Below are 27,455 nucleotides of genomic sequence, written 5' to 3' on the forward strand. Positions count from 1 at the left end.
CATGATTTTAGAACTGTAATATTATTTTAAAGTCATTTTGAGAAAAAATACATTTCAAATAAAAATAACTTTAAAATTACATGTGAATATACGTTCTACGTATTAGAAAGTTTGATAACAATATTTTTTAAATATAATATAAATATTATTTTACATTTAAATATATCTAAGCAGTTAAGCTGTAAATGCTACCATCACTTATCCTAATAAATACTATTTACAAAATCACCAGAATGTTTTGTTTGTCAATTAATTTTGAATTTTGAAAAAAAAAAGATTTAGATTTTTTATTTCAGTGAGGTCGAACAATATTTTAACAAAAAAAATATTTCTATTTACTTTTTATTAAATTTTGATTTTATATTATTTAATTTTGTAATTCGAAAACATCAAACGTATGTCAAAATATTAGAGCGACCCCACTGCTCTGCATATCACAACATTGTAGTCAAAAATAACAATAAAAAAGCGAATGTGAATATGGAATCCGAAATTAACAAAAAATTATATCCGAAACATTGCAATATCCCATTCTGGCGGTGTTACTGACGAAGCACGAATACTGTTATGTAAAGTAGCAGCCCTAGGTCGTCAAGGGCGTTGATGACGTCATAATTTTGAACGTCTTTGATCACCATCGTAAGTACATGGTCTCCTTGTTAGAGTTGTAATGGCTATCTCTGTAACAAAAAATAATATGTTAAAAAATTAACAAAAAAGAAACCTAGCCTTATCCCATTTTTTCTTCCATTAGGTTAATTTGAAATTCGAATGCTTGCAGGGTATTTACACAGCACGACAACAATGTATTTTTTTGTTTTTTTCATCGTCATATTGCGGTCCTCTTTTTGTTGATAAATACTTGTATATAATAATGAACATTTGAAAATGAATTCTTACTCTATTTGTGTAAGAGAGACCGCTGTAGTAGGATCGTGCTTCCATCACCTTCACCGCCACAAGCATTGACTACATCTACAACAATTAGAAAAAAACATGTTATTAAAAAATAAACGAAAAAATATACAGCAAACACCTGTCTGACCTAAAACACGTCGCCAATTTTATTTACAAAATAAAAAACAAAATCACAAACTGTTACCAAGAAAATAAAAACATGCTGATAAAAGTACTTGAGGTTTAAAGAGTAAGTTTTATTAATTAGTAACAAAATCTTTTTTTATAAAAAAAAGGTGATTAAGTAAAAAGGGGTTAGTAATGTGAATTATTTTCTCAACAGATGTTTAAAAGACCGAAAGATATAAAAACAAAACAATCTTATTAATTTCTTACTCTAAGTTGATTATTGGATTCTAGGAAATTATTGAAAATAAATATAGTACTGTTAAAGTCCCTAAATAAGATTAAGATCTGATCTCAAAATCCCTGCGGAGCTCAGAATCCCTTTTTGAGGTTTTTCTGCACCGACCACAACAAAGGAGTTAACATTTTAAAAGGATTAACGTCAGATGTACAGACAACTTATTTTTGTAAAACGTCTTAGCCCAAAAGCTTTGGCTTTGCTGCTAAAAACAACAAACGATTGCAAATATTTTAATTTTAAGAAAATAATAAAAAAAAAAATACATAATTGGATGTTTTTCTTAAATTATAATTTATGTGCTTTCCTATCGTTAGTTCTAAATTCGAATTTTTGAATATAAAATAGGACTTTAAATTGATTCATACTTTATTACCTTCGTCGATTATGTTTAAATATTTGTCCAGTTACATTTTATTGTTCCAAAAAAAATTTCCGGCGATTAAAAGAGTTTCTAAGCGTGTAAGTGTCATCAATACATCGAGTTAATTATGCGAAGTCGTGATGAAGATATTAAAATGTCCATGAACCCGTATCAGGTGTTGAATGCTTTTTTTTCTTGATTTTAACATCAACATTGTATTTTGCTTTAATAAATACCCGAAACAGACGCGGAAACAAATTATCAGTCATTAAGTTTAAAAAACTTGAAAAACTGCGAAAATATTTTTGGTATAAAAAAACGCGGTCGTGTAAAGATTACCTTTGAATACGCGCTAATTAATATTTTACGCAACAATTCACAACCAGTTTAGACATGAACTTTAGTCAGCACCAAATATAATTGTAAGAATAGAATTTCATTGCAACAATATAGGATGCCATAAAATTTCTTAGTATCCAAATTCGTACTAAATTTGCGATAAAAATACAATTTTATCTTCTTTAACAAAATAATCACAATTATTCAGCTAATAAAAAAACCAACCCTGAAATATATTTCGAGCATTAGTAAAAACAACTGAAAACTTAAATTTTTAAAATAAAATCTTAATTTAAAAACAAAATAAGTTCAAATTCAAAACGAGTTTTCTTTTTGAAGTTGCACAAAAACAAAAGGCAGTTCCGTACATCCCGATCGCAATCCAGGCTAATAGTTCTCCACGTGTTCAAAGCAAAGTGTCTAGATCTCGATACAGTGTGTCTGAAGCTCGGTAAAGGGCGCGGGTGACGGTCGACGCGGCATTTTATCCACTTCCGTACGATACTCTGGGTTAGTTCGTGATCGCACACCCTGTATGTTCGACTGTGGGAACTAAGCGCCTTTGTTCCCGTCTACAGGCTGTTGTTACGTAATTCGACCATTAGATGAGATATCTTGTGTAGGAATTGAAGCTGTATAAATTGTTTGGTCACCGTAAAGTTTGTTATTTAATTCACTAGATGTAACTTCTGGAATTTAAAAGATAAATATTGTACAAAAATCATTAACTATCAAGATTTTACGTTACTTTACGTTTTATTTACTGAAAAATTAAATTTCATAAAAAAAACCTCACACGCAACAGAAGCGCTAATTCTCAATGAAAGGCCATTTTCCAACACAAAGGATTTTCAGTAAATACTTTTCATTTATCCTCGATCAATATTGAAGCAATTAATTTAATTATTAAGAAGACTACACCCTGTATACAGTTAAGATTTCTCAAAGGGTGCCTAATTAACCGCATTGCCACCTCCGTGTCGCGTCGGACGCGCGAACTATTGTGTACGTACCCGATTCGATAGAACTATATCGGACAAGACCCGTACAACTACCGCATCTAAATACGGATCTTTTAACGGTTTTCGAACATTTTTTTTAATGAAATCAGCACAAAGACGACTAGTAAAAAGGAAATAAATACCTTTTTAACCATAAAATTGAGTTTATGAAATTTCTGAATGATTTTTACAAAAGCAATTTCATTTTTTATCGATAGAAATAACACTTTTTTTCCAAATCAACTATTTATTTATTTATACTTCATAAACGACTTCTAAAAAAGGAGCTTACTCAATTCGACCGTAAATATGTTTTCTTTGTTACATTTAAAATCTACAAACCAAATAGAAGCCTTGTTAAATAACCACGGACGCAGTAAATAATCGATGTGTCAACTCGATTCTCGCGAGTCGTGAATCGAATGGATCGACCTATCGAACGATGCAACCGATAAGGATGGCAGAGCCTGGGCGTGCACCGATGACCTAATGCACTAACTATATGGGACATCGCACTCTCGATTCCACTTAGAATCGTAATTAAGCAAGATGTATTGTTTTAGTTAGATTAATGAACGATGTATCGATTGCGGCGTGTTTAATTGGGAAACCACGGGAATAATTAATGCCAATACTTGATATAAACGAGGTTTGTTTCGTCGTTCTATTTAGGTTAATATTGTTAGTACATTACGAACTTTCGAAAGACTAGGAAATGCAAATGGGAATGGCTGTAAAGCTCAGACTGAAGAGAAAACTTTGAAACAAGGATTTAGGAATGAGAAGTTTCATTACGGACAATAACAGCCTCGCTAATCTAAATGCATTTACAAGTCAAATTTATTCAGGTGAACTACCGCAAAAATCTATAAATAAATAACAATATGTAGAAGCTGAATTAATGAAGAAACACATCAATCAAAGAACGTGCCATTAATATTTTATTCAAATGGAAAAATTCATCCGTTGTTTTGAATCGTTCATTCATGGGTGCAAATAAGATTGTTGGTCCCCACGGTGGTAATAAACACGTTCGACTCATCGCTACCCGACTCGTCAATTCAGAGGCATGATCTTCATAAATTTTATGAACCATACGGTAACATTTAGCAAAACAATCAGTAGCGGTACTTTCCGCCCGGGGCGCTCACGTCGCCTTCCGAGTTTCCGACACCGGAGTTTCACACGATGCCTCATTATCCTCACATACTGCAATATGTGAAGAGAAATCTAAGAAGAGAACTTTGAACATAATCGAACTTACAAATACAATTTCACGATGGATTAGAACTCAAAAATCGAAATCGAAAGATGCTCTTTGAACATGAAACTCGTCTACTTCGATCCTCGTAGATGAGACAAGGTAACGACGTACACCAAGTTGTTCAAAGTTCAAGATACTTTTGCGAAATCTAGGTCGTGCCCACATACAAGGCAACACGAGCTCCTCCCAATAATCCAAATATGCCATCGATCTGAACACTTCCCTACCGACAAATTGCTGTAATCATCTTACTGTTAAGCGTGGTACACATTGTTGGGCCTTGTACGGCGAGGCATAAACTGCAAATTATACCGCACAGGTCACGTGTGTTTCCCTGTTGAGGGCTACCGTCAGGGTTCGCACAGTTTCGGAAGCATTAGGGCCCATTAAGCACCGTTAACACACGGTCTCGTCACGAGTGCACGACTCACGCAGCAAGAGCGATCTATCGACGATCTCGCGGTAGCCCACCGTCGGCCTGTGTCGTTTCACACGGGGGTACGCGTGCACCGAGACAGTGTGTTCTAGAATTTTATTACACACGACAATTCGTGTTTTTGTGCCACAGTACCGGGATGGAAAGTCGCGGATTCTGTTAACAAGGTACGCTACGGTATATCTACATCAGGCTTATTGAGATGTTAAGGGCACCTCAGGAAGATAAATTTCTGAAGGATTAGACTGCCTATTATACAGTCCTCGTACAAAGGATAAAGAATAAAAATCTTAATACCATCCTCTGCTAGCCTGAGGAACATCTACTTATTAAAATATCAGCTGATACAAAACCATCAAGAACAATCTTTTAAAACACAAACAAAACACAGAAAATTCCGTTTGAAGTACAAAATGAGGTCGAAGTAAGCACACAATATTCCTATGCAACAGAGTTTGTGGTACATTGTCTCAAGATATTTGCATCGGGTCGCGACCCTATCAAGTTAATGCTACCGGCACATTGTATGATAATTACAGTTGACAACCAAGGAATGTCGCTTGACTGACAAGCGAATGTATATGAGTGACATGGAAATTCATACAACTTCTTAATACTAGTATTAAGGAGTTTAGTGAACTTGCCATTGAAACTGTATTGACAGATGACGTGTTAAGAGGATTTCGTTTAGAAGCCGTTCAAGAGATATTTAAACGATGACAGATTTTGAATTTGGTTTTATTCTCAAAGTAAGGAAAGTTTTTACTGAAATTTTACTGAAACACTTTTTATGTAACAATTACAATAATTAACATCCCTAGTAGAAGTTCCATCACAGCTTAGATTAAAGTTCTCAACAAGGCCTCTGCATGTTGGACCCGTATCGACATCCACACCTTTAAAAAAGACCCGGTATCTTCCTATGAAGTTATCCCGTGAATTAAAAGGGATACGAGTACAATAAATACTAACATATCAATTGTAAAGAAGGTAGTCTTTAAGGAGAAAAAGTTAAAATGTGAAACCAATATCATCTGTGGCATAAGAAAACTTATTTCTTTTTTACAGAGCATAAAAACAAAACAAATCACGATCGCCATAAGAACATGCAATCAGACTAAAAAGAACATTCAAATAAAGTCCTATCGACAAAAGACGATCAAAAACAAAACACAATCACAGAAGTCAATCCAGCTCTGACAGAGGAGCCCTAAACGAACAACTGTCAATAAAAACAAGACAATTGTACATTTATATGTATTTAGTAAAATCTTCCATCGCAGATAAAGACGCGGTAAATATGTTTAATTGCTTTAGTCTTGACAACGCAATGAGTCAATGTCGCGGCAGTTTATGGCCGGCCCCTTATACATGCGTCGATGATGTTCTAATTAAAATTTATCTTCAATTCAGTTTATAGTAAAATGGACTTCTTTTTGGATTGTTAAAGAAATGTGAATAAGATCGAAGCAATGTAATACGAGCTCTTCACAAAATATACCTACAATAAAAAATTTGTAACAAAATGTAGATAGAGACCAGGGTATAGTAATTGATTTGTTTCCATTTCAAAAATTCATTCAAAATCATTGGATTTCCGGCCGGTCCAATACGTCAAAAGTCAATTTCAATTCCAGACAGCCTTGACAAAATTTAATTCAATTTATTTTTTCAATCACAACCTAAGCCATAAGCTGTGAAAGAATTTGCGAAACACCTGTCTCCAGCTAAAGCCAAAACATGCTGAAAAAGAAAAACCTCCTTGCCAACCATGAGACAAACAAGTGAAAGGACAATGATGAGGCCTATACTCCATATCAGACATCATATGAAAGGAAAAACACTTAATCCCTACACCTAATCCTTCAGCGCTTACATAACTTGTAAACATTTTTCTCATCGGTCGCGGTTACTGCATATCGGTAGTAGGTTACATGTAACACTCCAATGCCTCCCTGATGCCCAGGGCCCTAATACCTAACGAGGTCCAAAGCCACAGCCTTGTCACACCTGACTGATGATTTGATAGTCAACCGCGAAGTATGTAGGTTAGGTGTTTAAAATAGATTTGAATACTTGTGGAATATGAAAACGCATCTGAATTTTAAGTTCTTAGATGGATAGTAGCGACGGATAGATATTTAAGTTCGTTTATTCGGTTTTTTTTTCTATTATTTTTGGACATAAAGTGTCAAATTTAATGCTAATAAAGGCTAGTATTATCTAAAAAACACCCGTAAGAAACTCTTTTAATTGTCAGAAAACACCAACCCAAACAACGTATTGAACGTAGGATTTTAAAACACTGATTATGCCAGATTATTCAATTATACCACTACTGACAGTAAGAAAATAGTAATAAATTAAATGAAATACAAAAAATAATCGTAACTAACCGTACTTGTGGTAAGAATAAAGTCCTTTTATTTTAATTGATTATATTAAAATATAATGTGCCGTAAAAAGTAGTTGTAGAAGCCATCAATTATATTATAGTATTAAAATATTAGTACCTAAAACAATTGACTACAACAAAGAAATAGATACTAAACCCCTTTAAAAACGTACAAAAATGAAATAAGAGACCTAACATTTCCGAGAATACAACAACATAGGTAATATAACATCAACTATAAACTACTGAACTATTTTATTCATTCTCAAATATCTATTACCTGTTATTACACACATTAATACAGTATTTATTAGAAAAAAAGACACTTTGGATCAGGAATGAATACAGTAGAATTATAAACATCTCTGGAAAATATACCTAGTAGGTATGTACTTAAAATTTGGTATATTTTCTACTAAGCGTCACACATAAAACAGAGCAAAGGAGGATACTATCAATTAATATTATTTTCCATCACAATTAGTATTAATTTTTGTTGTATACCGAACTAAATGGTAAAAGTATTGCAATTAGATATATTTCTGACATACAAATAACTTCACCGTTTAACGTTCTTAGTATTGTTAGAAAGGAGGTTGAGAATATAGAGTTAGTACTCACCTGTGCTGACGCAGATTATCCTGCCGCTTGAAAGTCTTTCCGCAAACCTCGCAGCTGAAGGAGAGCTCCGGACTCTTATGGGTCCGTTCGTGTATCATCAGGTTGTAAGATTTCGTGAACCGACGCTGGCAGTACTTGCAGACGAACTCGCATTTTGGGCGCAGTTTGCGTCTGAAATCCCGTGTGTGGTCCTCGTCAATTTGCATCACGGCGAACATTTTGTCTGGTCTAAGATGTGATGCTTACGACGGGCGGGGCTTGAGCGCCTGTACAATGATAAGTTATCAAATGTCGTGTGCGTACGATATGTATCTGTATGTGCATAGTATAGAGTTCATGTTCCTTTGACTGTTTTGTTAGTAAGTGTGCATTGATAACGTTGTGTGTAGAGTATTTGGAAATGTTGTCGAATTTGTTCTCTGTCTCTTTTTGTCGTGTACTGTGTGAGGAGGATGGAATACCTAATGTCTAAGTCCCGTCATTAACCGTCGCAATTGATTATGATAATACAGTAGGTTTATATTTTTAGGTGTTCATTAACACCTTATTAAATAAAATTATAAGGATAATGATAAATGGCGTTTACTGAGTTTCTAATAAATATTTAAAACGTTATAAGGAGTGCCGTAATTTTATGCAAATAATAAGTAACAAATACCTCATTAACGTGTTTCACACCTTAAATCCACATCAAATATTAAAATATACAAAGTAATTTCATACTAAACGGCGATTATTATTAAGATACAACATTATTTCTTAACAATGTAAGCTTAATAGTCAAGTATAATTTATTATATTGGTCATAATAACACTTTATGAATTATTAAAATACGCACCTTTAAAATCGATTGCCCACGAAGAAGATATAAGCTTAAAAAGCTCAACAGAACACTTTCACTAAACTTTGTAAAATAAAATTCGAACTTATGTACGTACAATTAAGACTTAAAGATGTTTGTCATATTTTATGCGCGGAGTTAAAGTGACTAGATGTGTCATGGGTACGTGCGAGCAAGAGCGGGTGTGTTTAGCGACTGCGGCGGCGCGAGGGTGCGGAAACTACTGATAGCGTTACGCGGAAGGCTCGCCCCACCACGTGCGCACGCGCCGCCGTCAATGAACACTGAACAGGTAGCGCAACGGTAACCTCATGGCTCACACTGGGAAAACTCCATTGCAGATTTATTGCAACGAACGTTTATTATTTAAGAAATTTTACTTTTAGACTTCAAAAATTTCAGTTTTTGTATATTCACAAATTGCTTATCGATTGCCTTCTCAGTTAATTAGTTAGTACCTTTGAAAGTAATTAGAAATATATCGTTTTATGAAACCTTTTCAAAGTGTCTAAAATAACTAGTTTTGTAGGTACTATTTTCTAGGCTTGAATGCAAAACGTGAATAGAAAATTAAAATCAGCTGCTGTCAGTTCTATAGCTTAATAGATACAAGAAATATCTGTTAAAGAATAAATAGACTTCTCTCATATTATAGAACAACCGTAGTAAGTGCCGATTACATACTCGTACATATGGCATTACGAAACGGTGGGAAACCGACGGCTGGCTCGCGGCGCTACCGTGTATTTCACTCACGATACACAGACCCCGGCTATTTGGGCACCGTACAGTTTACCGGTAAATTGGTGATGATTTCGGTAAATTCGGCTTCTGTCATTACCGCGCCCGCCGGCGTTAATATTGTTGTGTACTTTCTAGTTGTTTTAGCTCTGTGTAATTAGACGTGTGTTTTGTTTATCAATTTCGTAATGGCCGCCGTATCAAATGGATTGCGTTTGTGTTGAATTTAATTAACGTTCGTTACTTTACTTTTTATGCGTAATTTAGTTTTGTTCATAGAGTTTTTGGTAAAGATACGTATTAAAAATAAATTATGGCATTATTTTAGTCACAAATGTCGTAATGTACCTGCTGTTCCATGTACATATTTCACGAGGTGCAGGTTCAATCCCAACGCAGTCAAAGTGCCAATTTGGTATTTTCAAATATCGTGTACATTATTAATAATTCTAATGCACCACTGAGAAACGGTATAGGGAAACCCTTTAATGCTCAAAATTAAATTCTTGAATCATTAAACCGCAGAATCAATCAATTATCAAATCTCTAGCAGTAGGGTCTCTATAACCTAGTAACTGCTACTACATTATTTATAATCTTTCAGCCGTTTAAAATACTTAACGTGATAAATTCTCAGTCTTCAAGCATATTCCCATACCCAGAGATCGCTAAGTATTACATATTTATGACAGATATAAAGAGAAGAACGCAACATCAGTGAAAATAACCATTACCACATCTATACGTTTCGCACCTTACACGAGAACTCATTCAAAGTTCACGCCGATTTTCACACAATATTCAAATTTTGCGTGTTGAAGAAGCAATAAAATTTAATTCTTGGTACAACCGTGAAGCGGCACTTATGACTTGTTTTATAGCGACGTAACTCCATTCAAATTATCTTAACCCTCATATACCTACGCGTCCAGTTCAAAGCCCAACTTTAATGAGCATTCATAGTTTAATTTCTCAGTATGCCTGAACATAAGTGTCTACTGATTAGCCGTATTCAATGGCTTTATTTTTACTTGTATTGTGATCACTCGGGTATTGTGTAACACAGAATTGTGGGAACCTCTTTAAACGTAAGTAATAATAATAATTTACTCCAGAATGGAATCGCGATTTGTGGAATAGGTGCGGAGTTTGCACGTGAATGGTTGAGGTATTGTGTTCATAGACCAATACCTGAATAGGATGTATGTTTTGTGCCTGCCATAAATATATCTTTATTGTTATGGTAACTAAATAGAACTCTCAGGTATTTACTTGTCTGTCATGTACGCTTTGTCATACAGACTCGCCTCTAAAGACCGCATATACATTCACTCTTATTGCATGTCAAAGTGAATAAAACTTTATGAAACATAAGCTTTAAGCACAGACAAAAAACGAAAAGGAACATACTATTGTATTCTAATCACAAAAATACCATGAAGTCTGAATAAAAAGGAGGTAAGTCATATAGGAATGAATAATAAAACTACGTGCACGGCAAAAACTCCTTGTCTACTTCAACTTATCATGCGAAAAAAGATGCATAAAACATTCCGCTTACATAACCTCCTGCTTGATTACCGATACAAGTTTATCATAACCCTAAGTCACGACTGGCTAACAGACTTAAAGGCAGCTCAAGGCGCCCGCGAAAAAAAATCGCCAATCAGAGAAATCTTAGCGTTCAGACCACATATTCTTACCCCTACTTGGTCTTACACACGGTTAGCGTTTTGATAACCATCGTTTCGGTCACGGCTTAAGATATGGAGACATAAAACCCATTGTCGGTCAACAGTTAAAGACCTGGTCACGGCGTAAGTAGGTACTTGGTTACATACGCAAAGAGGTTTTCTTTGTTCGGAACGATTTACGTATCTTTTTGCTATTCGCTTTTGTGTTCGTCGTTGTTTCGATAAAACGGCATTACTTGCAACTCTCAATGTTACAAGGACTAAGTAGACATTATTTTATAGATTTAGGAAATCATTAACTTTTCTTCTGCATTAATTTCCTTTAAGGGAATCTGAAGTCTTCTGATAATCTGATACTTTAATTTTACTTAAGTTCTCGAATTATTTTAGTCTAGAATTTCACTATAGAAATCGAATATCCTAATTATTATTCATGAGAAACCTTCGCTAAGGAACTGCATTGTATTAGGATTTTACCTCAAAGGTGCACAGACTTCAGACACATGTAATATGTAGATTTTGCTTTATTCATTTCATAAATGCAAACTGCTCAAAAATTGGACTAATATTTGACGGCACACCGCAAAGGTGATTAAAATTGACTTGAAAACAAAACGACGATATCTAAGAACTCTACATAAGAAACCAGTTACTGAACTATTACAATATTTTGGCCCCTACTATAACGTAAACGATAAATTACGCAACAAATACCCAATAAACTAATTGCAAAAAATCAGTATAACAACTACCACATCACGAATCGAATACCACAACGAATCGACGGTTATTAGAGTATCATTGAGAATTATAAGTCTGTAGTCATAGTTTGAATATATTAGGGTTATTATACATTGCATGATGCCTGACACCGCATTAAGCATCCCTCATTCATCTCCAAACAGTTATGGTGTGAATATAACTTTACTGTTATTTTATTATTAATATTATATTATTTTATTGTTCTGGCTTAGGTGTGGATGTTATTCAACACTTCGTGATGTTTATAGGACTTTTATTGTTTAGTTGTGTTATTTTAATGTAGGACTCAGTTGTTCAATCTAGATTTTGACACATATTAAATTGAAGACTTCTACCATTAAAACACAAACACCTCCGACTCCACGGATAGCAGAGAGGTTGTGGGCACCACGCAAAACCCGCTGAGCGCGTGTCGCGAGTTCGATTAACGCGTAGGACAAGCGTTTGTGTGATCCACGAATGCTTGTCCTGAGTCTGGGTGTCTTTGTGCATGTGACATGTATGTTTGTGAAATCCCTCATTACACAAGGATTAAATTCCTTGATTCGGAAATAACTTAAAACAAGATTATTGCGTGATAGCGCATTACATGGCGTAGAGTGGAAACCCTTTCCCATATCTGCATTAATATAACTTTATGAGATAGTATGACCTGATTTCTTAAAAACCGAAGTTCCTATATTCATTGTGACGAAACTTGCAATATTATACAATAAATTCCAAAGATGCAAAATATTCGAAGCATGTAAAATATTTGCTGATTTTTCAGACCTCAATTCTCTACATTTCGAAGACTGGGTCAATTACAACTCGTTATAATCTCTCCATCTCTAGAAATATATTAAAACGTGTTTTTACGTAAAACTCGAGGCCTAATTGAGTTATTAGCAGTTGAGTAACAGAACAGTTATTGAAGAAATATTGCATAATTATATTATGGTTAACAGAGCTAGCCTATGACAATTTTGTAAAGTCCGGCAAAAATGCAACAGTGTTTGAAAATTCCTGCTTATAAAATCAGAAGTTATGCAGTAGTAGTATTTAGCAAATACACTTTATGTATATATACTTAATATATTAATTACACAGTGTGATTTTTATTTTGAAACGACAGTATATTTTCAACAATTTTTTTTATGTATGGATATTTGTTCCTCTTTAATGCAAAAACTACTGAACGGATTTAGACGAAACTACACAAGTACACAAATATTTGTAACCAGGATTAACACCTAGAACAGTTTTAAATCCCGATTTTATGTTCCCGTGGGATCATTTTCGAAATGTAGCCGGGCCGCGGGGGCCGCGGGCAACATCTAGTAGTAACATAAACAATACTTAGTCTTTTAAAACTTTTTATCATAACTTAATACTATACTATTAAGTATATTAAACCGCAAAATGTTGATGCTATCATATAGCGCCTACATACCGAGTCCAAGCGGATCTATGCGTCATGGTCCACAGTATAGGCCTCGGATTCATCTTAAAACACGACCAATGATTCACCAAACATCCCTTGAACTATTGACATTTAATTTGTTATGATTTTAATTATTCAAATTTCGTTGATTGCAAGTTCTACTGATTGGTTCCCAAATGTTGGAATTATGTTGGTGGTATTGGCTCAACAATGTTGGCCATACTACGTTGCTCAGGCATTTTGCGTAGTCACGTCTCACTTACAAAGTACAAGGAAGCTAGGAAACTAATTGATTTATTAAGAAAGATATATTTTTTCATGAACTGAACTGAATTTAAAAACCCAGTTAACTTACAATACTTCGTACTATCACAATTCAATTGAAATGATTGTGTATACGTTGGAATACACGTCATTGTTTGTGACGTCATTCACAGTATGTGTATTAACCAGAAATTGATAACGCATCCTGCGTGTAGACGAGAAGTCTGACCATTCGCAATGAATTGGCATATTTTAAAAGGAAATCATTTGTAAAGTTTCTATGTGTGTTGAGGTATGGTTATCGAGACCACACATACATATATATTGATTGATTTGAGTTTCGAAATGACGTGGATTATTTCGTCATAAATTTGAACGTGTATAATATGTATCAATGTTTTAAACGATTAGTCGTCGTTCTGGAGTTAAGTAAAATTATGGCTTTTTTTAAAGAGATCCTGATACTTAAAATTAATAGTACATCTACAATTAGACAGCTACTTAGTTTTATTTCACAGTACAGGCTTTTGAAATAAAGTCTGAAAATCCTTTTCATCGTAATTCTTTTTCTCTTCCAATGACCTAGACTTAAAGAAATTGTTTTGATACAAAGCTACAAGTAACATTACACAGGTGTGTGGCAAGAAAAAACTTTGACTGTGACTAAGAATTTATAAAAAAAACTTGTGCCACCAATCGCCTAAATACTTTAAATGCCAAATAAATTATATATTAAGTCATCCTTTACGTAACACAGTCTGACATTAATTAACACACGAGATTCAGTTTATATCACTAATGTAAGCAGTGACTCAGAATATTTTGTGGTTTATTAAAAACTTTTGAGTCAAAACAATTATTAATTAGCATCTTAACTGTCTTTCGATGACTAACCTTAAGAAATTGATGACGAAATTTAAAATTTCAACTCATTGATAATTTATGCGTCTTGAACGACTGTCAGCGTCTTGCATGGTGTGCAACTACAATATAATTGTGCACGGATAGCCAAATGGTTGGGTCCAAACCCACTTTGCGCGATGTGTCGCTTTGGTTCCCGCGTGGATCAAGCGTTTGTGTGATCAATGAACGCTTGTCCTGAGTATGGGTTTTTTGTGACTTGAATGTTAGTAGTAACTCCACTATACAAGACTACATATCTGGTTAATTTTTGGGACATCAATTTATATGAAACAGAGTATCAACCGTGCTTTTCGGGAACAAGTAATAAAGCCGCGATCAAAGGGCGTATAATGCTTCAATATTACAGCTAAGATATATGGAATGAATCTTAACGTAAAAACCAACAAATATTATCCCAACTTTAATAGAAGTAAATTTAAGTAAATAAATACAATAAATCTTGACTCTACATTAAAATAAACTTAAAAAACAATTCATACCTATGGGTATTGCCCACAGCCATAAGAAAAAGTGCCCTCACCACAGTCTTTTACGACGAGCGCAACTCAAGACAAGAAAATAAATTATCCGAACACAAACTGAATGCAGTTCATTAATACTATTGTAAGGAATCTCGCGAGCTGTAAACTGTGCCTTAAATAATCAACAAAAACTGCCACTCCAAGCTTTAATTACGCAAAATTCCTGAATACATTGAAACGAAAATACATTGTTACCAAACGTTTATTAAAAACGCAGCGATATACATTGCCGTTCCGGTTCTGGCTTTGTTCTCTCCAATTGATACATAAAGAGCATTGTATTGCTAATTAAGTTTTGATATTGTGTAATTGCAAAGTTACAAAGAGTATTTAGTACCTCTTGAAGCATTGAACTATTTGAACCATGGATCAAATGGGCTCCATAAAACAGTCTGTGTTGTTCTGCCAAGTTTTAAGATCAGTAATTAAAATGCAACACAGCATAATAAATGTTGAGAGTATAATAAAATGCGTTATTTTTATTCTTCCTGAAGCTATTTCGAGACGATGTTTTTATTAAAAGTCCTTGTTGTTGTCACTTGTTTGCGAAACAGAGATTTTGAATGAGTTGCTCTGGATTTGAAATGATCATCTTAATAGCAATTTTATGTTTTAATAAAAATAAAAATTAACTCCTCTTTAACTCACTTGTAAAATTAGGAGGATCTTTTTTTTATGTTTGTTATTTCAGACCTTCGGACTGGATTAACTGATTTTGTTAATTAGTTTTTCCTAATTTTTTGCCTTAGTTGGCCTTTATTTGAAGTCAATTGTATGTTTCTGTCGTTAAAACAATATTATTTCATCTTAAACTCAACCTACATTTACGTATAAATATCTTAATATCCAGTTATATTTGCAAATACAGAATAGCAAAGAACTCCAACTCATAAACCCTAACATTGCATGATATTAAAAAAAATCACACAATAGACGACACTTGGTCTCCAATATTTATCAAGTTATTGTGTCAATGCCTTTATGGTAACATTTAATACGGTCTATTATGGGCATTGACGCTATTGTAGAGCTCTCAATGAGGGCACGATGCCGAGTCAGCGTGAGTCCGGGCGGCTTCGGCTTTCGGCTTTCGGCTATGACTTTCTAGGAATTCGATGTGTAGTATTGTTGAGTAACGAGTGTTTTGTTAAACAATTGAAATTACTTGTTAAATGACTGAATAATTATTTGATTTTGTTTGCTTGGTTGTAGGAGCGGTCTGATAGATAAACACGCGAAGTTTTAGCTCAGATAAAGCAAGATTTTTTAGTGACTTACAGGGGTTATTATGTCAACATTTTTTATGAATATAACATCCTATATGGTTAATATGCTCGTCTATATAATTAAAATAGAAAGTGTTGATTAAAAAAATGAAGATTCTTAAATATCATAGTCGATAAAATAAAGGCTAAAATAAATTCCATTTATCAAGCGTTGAAAGCACCTTGTTAAAACTAAACGTTTACAGTCTGGCTAACAACCATATTTTATAAATACAAACTCAGTTGTAAATTAATCGGGTTTTTAACAAATACCAAGGGAACATAAAGGCTGATGATCACCCACATTTGAATAAAATTATTACCGACTCATTGTAGCGCGTGCGTACACTTCGACACGAAATTTTATGTTTATCATTCTATTTGACATTTTTACGAACAATACCCTACCCGTCTCACTCACATTTATACTTATAACCGTAAGAATGAATGAGATGCAAACAGATCAGATTTTTAAAGAATTTGAAATATGAGCTGAATCATGCTGTTATAATTACCACGTTTTAAATTCATGAATAAATATTTGATGTAATTTAATCAATTAAAAAAAGGAATCTTTTCAGGTTTCGAAACGAACAAATCAGTGTTCAAAAGTATTAACATAATATGATTTGGGATGTTATCTTTTTAACTTAAAACATAAATTTTAGTATTTTCTATATTCAAACATCTTGGAAACATAATTTAAATAAATATACCTATCTGTCTTAAGCAAAATAGTTCTATCAAGAACTACACCAAAGTTGAAGTCAAATATTCATCTAATCAAACTCTAAAACCAGCATAATATTAAAAAATACGAGTAATAATAATTTAAATTTAACCTTCTACGTCCAAATTATAATATACAAATGAGAGTGTAAGCAGAAATAACAAAACAGTTTATGTCCTGCACGTTCCCACAGGAAAGGTATGCGATGAATCGAGAGCAGCGAAAACTGTGGAGACTCTTGTAATGTAAAAGTTATACTAGCTGTTGCCCGTGACTCTATTTGCGTGTATATCGGTGATCGAGGTAAAATGTAAATTGTATCCTTCTTTCGACTTCTTTTGTCCAATTTGTTGTTGTTTGTTTAATCTAAATTATTTGATAGTTTTTCGCTGAAATCGGAACGGACACACAGTGTTATACTTGCATTTGTTATATCTACAGATCTATGCAATACAAGCATAGATTTGCAGATGATTTGTAATAGAAAGCTGTTACTTAATTAGTTGAATGTCACTGAATCAAATACATTTAATATATCCACTGCTTTAGTTTGATCATGCCTTTATATAGACATCCAGCAAGACAAAATTATAGTATAATTCCACTACGGATTCTCTAAATTCTAGTCAAATCATTACAAATAACTATATTTGTACAAAGTACCTGTATTTGTATTCCCTTACACTAAAAGACAAAATTTTGCATTTCTATGTATTTTTCAAACATACAGTTTTCAAAAAATATAGTCGTAACACGTCTCCATACCACGTTTTGTTTCGTTGAACGAAGTATGCGCGCTGATATATTGGGGCTTCGGTCGGATAGCCTCCGGCGGTTGGCCCTGACTATGTTCCCTCTGCAGGCACTGACCATGTAGTTAGCGGATTAACATGTTATATACTTATATATGTATAGTAAGCGCCAGTTAAAAGTTCAATGAGATTCGTAATTAAAAAGTTTCATCGAGGCTTTCATCATTCAAATATTCTTAATTCTTGTTTTATTGGCTCTACATTTTAGGTGTCTGTAAATGGAATTAAAATATCAAAGAATACTCTATATTGAATACTTTATTGCATTCTATAAGTTCAAGAAATTTAAGACCAATTATAGACCATGTCGGGCACGCAAAAATTTAGGAAAGAGGAAGACAAGAAATATAACAAAATCAATATTGTAAACATCAAAAAAAATATTTTCCTTTATAAGTAACAATGAAAATTATTCCATCGACTGAGGTATCAATTGCAATAGAGGTTCTATCCAATTTAAAAAGCTATCTATTGTAAACTATGGCTTCATAAAGATATTCATAAAAAAAATCATAAAAGAAACAAAAAAAACACAATCGAATACGTAAAATAATCCAAAGACTATATAACTCCCAGAGTATTATCGGACCCTCACAGAGGGCGTGCCCGGTAGCTAAATAAACGCATCTTACATAATGTAACGCACCGGCTACTGGTTTACGCGGCAGCCAATCATTGAGTGTAGGTAAAAAACGATCTCTTTGCCGACATGTGAAAGGAGTGGGCTGTCTCCCAATAAATTTCTTTCTTTTTTTATCTATTGTTTGCGTTCTACATTTGAATTTGAATAAACTTATGTTTTCGATCGATGTTTTAAAGTAATGTAGTACCTATGACATTTCCGATGCTTTATTTAGCATAGCTACGCAGTTTAATTGGGCGTAGGTTTTGACTGCTTTGTCGGACTAAGCAACACTCATGATCACCCTACTGTAGACCAACCAGGGCCCCAATTCTGCTATTTACAACGGCCGATGAATGAATGAAATTTCGCTTAAAATGAAAATTTTCGTATTCTATTAAACATTTTTCTACACAATAATTCTAAATTCAGTGCAGGACGGTATACTCAAGGACAATACAATTAACTTCCAATTATTGTATTGGCGAAATGGTTAAGAGAATAGAAATAATTTCAAATTTAATCGAATTGCCATTCATTCATCGGCAATTGTAAAATAGCAGAATCTGGGCCCAGGACAAGAGCGGCTTAGACCGTAGAACAAATCAAACTGATTCAAACTTTTCTACAAGTCGTAAAAGCAAAATATTTTTAAACTAATTTTAACGGCGTCTAGCCGTTCGAAATTTAAATTCGTGCTTATCAGCCTGTAAGGTAATTATTTTAAAAGTTCAGATAGTGATGTCTATGTATGTTCCCATACATAAATCTATCGATAAAGTGATTGTTGGCCTCAGGGATAGTGACCTGTAAATTAAAATGTTGGTTTGAGCATATAGGCATATGGTATGTTTAAGGTTTTATAGACAGGAGATACGTTTTAAAACGTGAGAAATTTTATCATAATTAATGTGGCTTTCGCGTGGGTTGTTGGGTTAAAAATGAATATTGTTTTAGTTTCCTGCTACTTATAGAAATGTAATTATTGATACCATTGCTACAAGAAATACCATTTCTTTACTTTACCACAAAAACTTCACAAGTTTACACTTTGAAAAATGTCCAACTTAATAAATAAAATAAATAGGTAATAACGCGAACACATGACCTAATCAATTCGACACGCATATCGGTACGTGCGTGTGCGCATGGAAAAATGAAATCCGGCTACTGTTCACCAATCAGGAGGCGGGGGGCGGAGCGCGTAACACGGCAGCGAATTGTTGAACCGCGTTTAAAAAAAGAATATTCATTTTTTTTCATCGTTCCGTCGGCGCGTGAGTTGTGATCAGTGTGGGTGGGACTTTCTATAGCCCGCGGCGTTTTTCTCGTGGGATGCAAACGATCTAACCTATACAGCCTATACACAATTATATGAACGGGTATTCAGTTAAATTTATATGAGAGAATCAAATTGCCTTTTTATGGAGGTTTCGTCTACGCGATTTTTTTAGTTTGAGTAATGTTTATTTCATATACCGCCGATTTATTTACGTATCAACTTGAAATACGAAAGCGCATTCACCATTCGAAAAATCTTATTTTCTCGTTGTTATTTAAAAAATAAATGTCAATTTTATTCTGTTAAACAAAAGGCATTCAACAAAAAGTGGTCGTCAATAACAGTGATATGTGCAAACAGTCTCATGAAGCGTCATACAAACAAGCGAAAACGGCCGGACAAAGGCAAAGTGTAACATTAAAGCTATGCACACACGACAAAAAGCGGTCAGGTAGACATCACCTGTGGCGCTAACGCGGGATGTTTGCGGTCAAGCCGCGCAAATAGCGCCAGTGCGATCCCAGCTTTACAAATAAACCGACCTCAATGGATCGGCTTGTGAATGAACGTGCTAAGTGCCTAATGCGGTATCGTTATACCTCGAGGTGACAAATAGTCTTTAAAAATCTTCAAACAAGGAGTTCGGCTATCAGCAGTTTAATTTTAAAAACCTAAATAAATGATCCTAGAAATTTTCGAAATGAATATTATGGAAGTCTCAGAAGACATTTTCAATTACATTGATAAAAATAAGTAATTAAGTAAAGTAAAGTAATTATTGCGACGTATAACGGCCTAAGTTAAGAATGATTACCTATCCACAAGCTGGCCTTACCAAACGATGCTTAACCTTGATCTATAGATAAAATGTTTTATAGTTCCACGTGCCACTTAAAGGCAATAAATATGTTTAGATAGCCCCACCTACATGTATGTATTGTCACCTAATCTGTATGACATCATTATTCCATTTAAAGTCAAACTAACAATACTTTGCGATAACGAAAAGAATCAATAAAGTGGCCAATAATAATGTTCGAGTCGTCCCACTTATGTTCTGACAAATGGCATAAATACCTATCCAGTTATCTTGTCGGGGATTCTTTAAAGAATACAAAAAAAAAACTCGTGTGCAAACACGCGGTATCTATGCGCTTATCTACACCTTACCCAACAGTTTAAACATTGATAAAGCACAAAGGAGTTTCTTCCACATAACACCTATATTGGCATTGTTTGAAATCATCGTAATTGCTAACAATATCTATTGGACAGATACCGATAAGTTAAGTACAACTGTTTGTTGGTTTAGAGATTCCTGTATCGTTAAATGATAAAATAATGTCTTTTGTTTTCGAAGTTTACACAGACAGTGTTAATTTAATGCCGATTTGAAATTCGTTATCATCAATAAGTTTTTCCTAGTTGACATTTATGTCTAACATGTATCTGATTCTAAACATACGATTCAAAACTTAGAGATATTCTCTTGCATAAGACTGACAAATATCGGCATGGCAAACTAGACATGTATGACTATTTGACCATCCTTTATTGTTAGGGATAATTGAGAGGGTAATGATTTATAAAATAAATTCTTACTTTTTTGACTTTGAAGTCGATTCTGACAGCAAACTGTCTGAGGACAAAGGGTCTTTGAAGTACTCTGATCTCTGCCTATGATACCCGTTTTTATAAGCAGCCATTTTTGTTTCAAGTACACGTGTATAGCAGTGTCTTTTCGCACCAAATCCCACCTGATTTAACCAGTCTCAAATCTCAATAACTGTCCTCCACGGACCTTACGCCATTTGTTTGTCATCTCTTAAAACTATAAGTTAATATTTAACACAACTAAACTTGGAATTCGTTTATCGTCGAGATTCCGACAGATAAGCTTAGCCGGAACCCGAAAACTTTTGTGTTTTATCTTATATAAACAATAGTATCCCGCTTGCTTGAACAAATTATGTTGGAAATAATAATATCGGCTTTTGTTTACTGCGTTTGCCTGTTTTTGTTAATAGAAAAAAGCAGCATAAGTGCGAGTCAGACTTAGGGTTTCGTAAGAATAGGATATTGAACACGAAAATAGGTCTTACATCAAAATTATGACCGTGATTATATTTATATATTTCCATATAGCGAGAAAAATATATCATCTGTGTAAACTTTAACTATCAACTATGACGGATCGATGTAAAGCGGTGCTTCAGTAACACATTTCAATCATCTCTGTTTCAACAAATCATAAACTCCAGACATTAAAACTTAATAGCGATTGAAAAAATGTCAGTGCTATGCTCTATAAAACTGTAATGAAAAAACGCAATTATAAAAAAGCACCTCTGATACAAAAGTATACCTACTCACTATAAAACTGTAACATTACGACGCATCTTAAATAAAGACAGTAGGTAACTAAACTATCCCCACAGTCCTACAGTCAGTCATAATGTCCTAAAAAACAAATAAACGTAACGACCTGAGTCTCGATCAATATTTAAGCATCAAAAGATTATAAATGGTTACAGCGCTCGTTCGGCGGTGCCTTGACAAAAGGTTTTCTGACAATAAATAATCATTGTCTTTAGATTATTCCTCCCCGTAGCTCGTAAACACAAGGCAATGTGTTAATACGTACATATACGTGACAGTACGCCTTTTATTTGTGGTGAAACAAGATAGGGATGGGCGTTCGTTACTATAGAATCGACTAATGCAAATCAAATAAATCGATTGGTTAGTATACGATTATTTGGATCGTGAATTTAGTCTCCATAATTTTAATTTGCAGAGTTCATGATTCGGCTCAATATACCTGTATTGTCGATCGTATTTATATTTTTGTCGTTCATAACTTTGTATAGAAATTGTTAACTACTTAAAATTGAAATTAGTATTCATAAATAATTATCGTCAAAATATTACAAATATGTTATTAATATTAAACAAATCTACATTTACATAACAATACAACTTGAGCGATACCCGTTGCAACCCCTTTACGTCGTATTTCTATCACCAAAAAAATATAATACATAGTCAACATTCTACCTATTAACAAATTCAAACCCTAATAAGAATAATCGATTGTTAAACATATCGACTAAAACCGTTCATCACTAGTAAAAATCGAACGCGGTATCGTTCGGCGAAGTTGAAAGAAAGTGGCGATGCGGTGACTCCCCGCCGCGAGTCCTCGACATTCCCGAAACGTTCTACAGATTCGATATTTGAAAATTTAAATACAGGCACCTACAAGTGGCGAATTTAAAAGCCACTTTTTAATGTCAGCGGGACATATTCGTTTGAAATGGAGATTTTAAATGTGTTCGAATTGAGAACATTATTTCTGACATTATGAACTTTTTTTAAATTTAGTAGTTGGTTTGGTTAGGCGTTTACTTATGTATAGTTGAGACAAACTTTTCGATTATTTTACGAAAGATAGACAATTAAACGGAACTGTTTAAATAAGTTCTAATAAATCTAAAATTGATGTCTACTTAATATAATAGACAAAAAACCCAAAAAGAGACAAGATTATCTGAAATATCTTAAAAAATCTTAGATACTGTAATTTAAATACGAACAAAAAGGTTTTGATTATCATTTAAGTATAATTGAGAGTGATCCACAATTGGCAAGGTGCGAAGGCGTGCGCGCGAGTGCCACCGCGATACGCTGTACACCGGGAGCCCGAACACTTTACATTACATTCATCGTCGGCATTGAGAATTTACATTTTATAAGTCAATATTATTATTTCGGTGTTGAAACTGAGAATAAGATGGGCAATATTTTATGTATTTATTTGCATTTTTAATCTTTCTTGTCTCGTCTTTGTGTCTCGTACACGATTTGGATATTCTTTAAGACGGCGTTTCATATTGTATTTTAATTTTCAAAAATCCATTTTATGGGAAGAAGCTTGTGGCAAGCAGTGCATCATATTTAAGCCGGTACTATAAAGGACTAGACATATTTCAAAAACTGGATAAGGCTTTTCAATTTGGCAAAATTTGAAAGAAACATTGAAATCCATTTATTTATAGTGCTACATAACAATTACATGCAAGTAACCCAATATATTATGTTGAAGAGTAAAATATATCTTACATCTTCAAAAGGGGACAATAAAAAAATCAGATGACTTTAGTTTAACAAACACACCCTTGGCTCTTAAACTACGATACCTTCGTAAGTAATTACTGATGTAAATTGAGTGCTTCGAGCTACAGAAATTGGCCCGACTTGACACATAAATAAAGAATCGCCTTTTTTTGTTCGTGGTTCAGAATTGCCATGGTTATCATTATATTATTCAGAATTAACGTTTAACCATTCATGTTTGGGATTTGCATTTTATAAGAATTGTAATCTATACTTCTATACTAATATATAAAGCTGAAGAGTTTGTTTGTTTGAACGCGCTAATCTCAGGAACTACTGGTCCAAATTGAAAAATTCTTTTTGTGTTGAATAGACCATTAATCGAGGAAGGCTTTAGGCTATGAACCATCAGGCTGCGACTAATAGGAGCTAAGCTATAATGGAAAATGTTAAAAAAAACCGGGCAGGTATACCTAAATCATAACTTATATCTTCTACCAACGGGGACGAAGTCGCGGGCAACAGCTAGTTTACTATAAGACAGGTACTGTTAGAGATTTTACGTCTGAATAATGAACACTTTATCAAGATATTTTTAAAGTTTAAAAAAAATTCGTATATGTCTGAAGATGTAACTCTTAAGTTTTGTTTTAGTATTAAGAGCAACATGCATTTTGGACTCTTTTTTTCTATTTTTTTGTAGTTTATTTCAATGTGAACAATATAATTCGTCCGCAAGACATGCTGTATTTAAATTTTACTCTAAAATACGTTTTTTTAACCAAATTCAAAAAGAGTTGGTTCTCAATTCGTCTGTATTTATTGTGTATTCGTTGTCTCTGAACTTCGGTCTGAATAAACCGATTTCGTTGACTCTTTCATTTAAAAACCGACTTCAATTTTCAAAATTTATAGAACTAATACTATTATCTATCATTTCTCCATAGATCTTGGAGTTGAATAAAAAGTTAGTTCAAACAAATATGACTTAGATAATTTTAATAACCAAACATTTTATGAAGAGCCAGACATACTATTACATACGACCTACTCCTAGGGACTTATTTAAAAACCTTAACATATTTAATAAACCTGTCAAAGTTTACAAAAATAAACGAACCTTACAAGTAACAATTCACAGTAACTGAAGGTTGTATTTAAACACAGGCTTTTAACCTTATTTATAACTGTTCGTCTTACGAGGTTTAATTATAAACCGCCAATTTTAAGGATTAATTTCAGTTGAAGTTCAATTGTTGAAAAAGTTGTTATGTTTGTATTTTTAAATTGTTTCCGTGTTTTATTAAATTGCTTTAAGTACTTTGCTAACTCAGTTTTTATACACATAGTTATAAATTCTATTTCCGTATTCTACGAGATAAGAATTTAGCTTCTTGTTAAATACCTGACTTGAAGATTTTCGTTATCTTTTATCTCACGAAGATTTGAGTAAATATTATAAAAATGTATTTAATTTATTTGTATTGAAGTTATATTTTCGTTTAATCGTAATATTTTGATGAGCTTTTTTGGTTCCATGATTAGATTTACTAACTTAGCTTTTATTATGTTTTAAATCTGCTGTGGAGTTTTGATATGAAAAGTACACAAATATACATAAGCAGAATTTCTTGCAGAACTTATCTTGATTTGAAAACGAACAAAATTAATTTTATATTAAAACAAAGAATTCTGTGCAAGATAAAATTATTTGTGACTTTATTTATAAAAATTAGACCGTTTTTAGCTTGAACGAAAGCATTTTATTCTGGAATTAAATAAATTCTCAATTAGGAGTTTACTTAGGAGACAATTATCACTTAATTTTGTTGCTAAAATTTTATCAAAAATACCTTTATAAAAACTTTGTAATATTGTATTGTTACTTTTAACTAAAACGCTATTCACTTTAAAGCATTTCGTTGCATCAACTATGAATATTCGCATCAAAATCTCACGGGAATTTACAAAGGTGTATAACTTGTATGAGAGTCCATTTTAAAGGTGTCAATAAGTCCATCTAATGATGCGTAACATCCTAAACTTATAATACAAAAGCCTCAAGTGTTACCTTAAAAAATATCTTTCAATATTTTTTCCATCCATTATTCTTTTATTGTTAAATAAACCATAAATCGTTATAAAATGGTCACTTTCTTACGTTGAATGGGACGGTCGGTGGGTGCACATGATTTTAGTAAAAAATGTCTATAATAAGGACAATATTTCTCGATGTCCTTTGTGTTGCTAGCGCCGATAGGCGCTAAGGGAACATTTACATGATAATAGTGACGATTATTCAAATAATTTTTGTGTTTGTGTATATGAGAGGCTGGGAACCGTTTTTTCTATAATTATTCGGGATTCCTCCTCCAAAGTTTATTGCGTACATTTATCTAATGCTTGACTTTAATTGTGGTTTGTATGAATTACTATGTTAAAGCCCTGCTCCGTCACAACAACAATTAAAATTGATATTTGCGACATAATCGCGAATATCACAACATTTATAATATTGACCTAAAGACACAGAACTTGAATGAGTGGTATCCAAACAGGAATCGCGTTTGTATGTGTGTGTATGAATTTTATGATCAAGCAGAATGTGATGAAAATGCTAATTATGAATGATTATGAATTAATGAATGATAACTAAAACTTTTATCATAATAATTTATCTAAAAGGACTTATAAAATAACACAATAAAATAGTATGAATTGATCGTTAACTTTCTTAATTTAACACTTTAGTTTGAATTTATTTATTTGGCAGACACTGAACAGAATTTCTTGGAAGGCTTATCAAATTACGAACTTTAGAACTAAGAAAGGCACGATCGAATCAACAAATATAGGAACAAATGTCAGAGTACTCACTGTATTCGGGCGATAGTAACTGCGATATTGTTGATTAATGTTTATTTTTACGTATAAATTACTCGGCTGCGCGGCGGTGACTGTTGCGTTTGCAGTAAAAAACAGTAATTTATTAGTGGCGACTTCTCGTGTTGGCGCGGGCTTAACGAGTGTGTGGCGTGCGGTGCGGTGGACAGAAAAAACTGGCTCGCTTGGTACGTAGCTCGAGCAGCAGTGGCCTGAGGAAGAATAACCCCAGGAGTCGATGGGAGCTGCCACCGCTTCCGAACGTCCCCGCTCCCCGCGCGCCGCGCCCGCCCGATACAGATCACGCATTCTACGAATACCTTTAGCCACGGCGCCGACGACCGCCAGCCATCTCTCTCGCTCCAATGCTGGTGCTGCTGCGCTGGAGGTCCAAAGAATCACTGTCGCGGGGGACGGAGGGGTTCTAATGGAAGTTTCACAGCGAACGACGCTTCCTAAGTTCACCAAGTAAAGGTCACACGGGCTAAGCGAGCCGAGCGACGCAGCGTGAGCGTGGAACTCAGCCGCGGCGAGGTAGCCGCGCGTGCGCAACACCGGCAGCGCCCACATGACCGGCCGTTTAGCTGCGCGCGCTACCCGCGGAAACATAGCCGTCTCGCTCGCACTTACTGTTTGGCATGCATCTCCCTCTCGCACGCGGAGACGTGGAAAAATGTATCTAGTTCTGTAGAGGCGACGCGGAGTGCAGTAGCTAAGTTTTTTTTTTCGTTTCAATAAATTTGTGGTTGTTCGTCTCGCTTAGGCGCGCGCCCGGGGCGTCGTCGAGCGAGACGGTGGATTGCCACCGGGTTACGCCTTCCGCGCGTTCTCGT

At 34.2% G+C, this 27,455-nt stretch overlaps 1 protein-coding gene across 3 annotated transcripts; it reads right to left on the reverse strand.

Annotated features, from left to right (window-relative positions):
- Positions 1-333: 333 nt before the first annotated feature.
- LOC113491724 (protein drumstick) lies at positions 334-27,387 on the reverse strand. Of its 3 annotated transcripts, none has more exons than XM_026868866.1 (4): positions 26,943-27,387; positions 7,742-8,007; positions 901-975; positions 334-680 (listed from the first exon to the last, which is right to left on the reverse strand). In XM_026868866.1, the coding sequence occupies exons 2-3, from the start codon at positions 7,957-7,959 to the stop codon at positions 951-953; spliced, it is 243 nt and encodes an 80-aa protein (XP_026724667.1). In that variant the 5' UTR covers positions 7,960-8,007; positions 26,943-27,387; the 3' UTR covers positions 334-680; positions 901-950. The 3 variants fall into 3 exon arrangements, with proteins under 3 accessions (XP_026724667.1, XP_026724659.1, XP_026724678.1); XM_026868858.1 differs by lacking the exon at positions 26,943-27,387 and adding an exon at positions 26,617-26,914; XM_026868877.1 differs by lacking the exon at positions 26,943-27,387 and adding an exon at positions 8,581-9,009.
- Positions 27,388-27,455: the final 68 nt, after the last annotated feature.

This window comes from Trichoplusia ni, chromosome 1, assembly GCF_003590095.1.
Source record: "Trichoplusia ni isolate ovarian cell line Hi5 chromosome 1, tn1, whole genome shotgun sequence".
NCBI classification, from domain to species: domain Eukaryota; kingdom Metazoa; phylum Arthropoda; class Insecta; order Lepidoptera; family Noctuidae; genus Trichoplusia; species Trichoplusia ni.

Excerpts from the sequence above, each read along its gene's own strand:
- LOC113491724 (XM_026868866.1), bottom strand. The coding sequence starts at position 7,959 with ATGTTCGCCGTGATGCAAATTGACGAGGACCACACACGGGATTTCAGA. Across the intron at positions 976-7,741 it reads GATAATCTGCGTCAGCACAG|ATGTAGTCAATGCTTGTGGC; the intron begins GTGAGTACTAAC and ends TAATTGTTGTAG.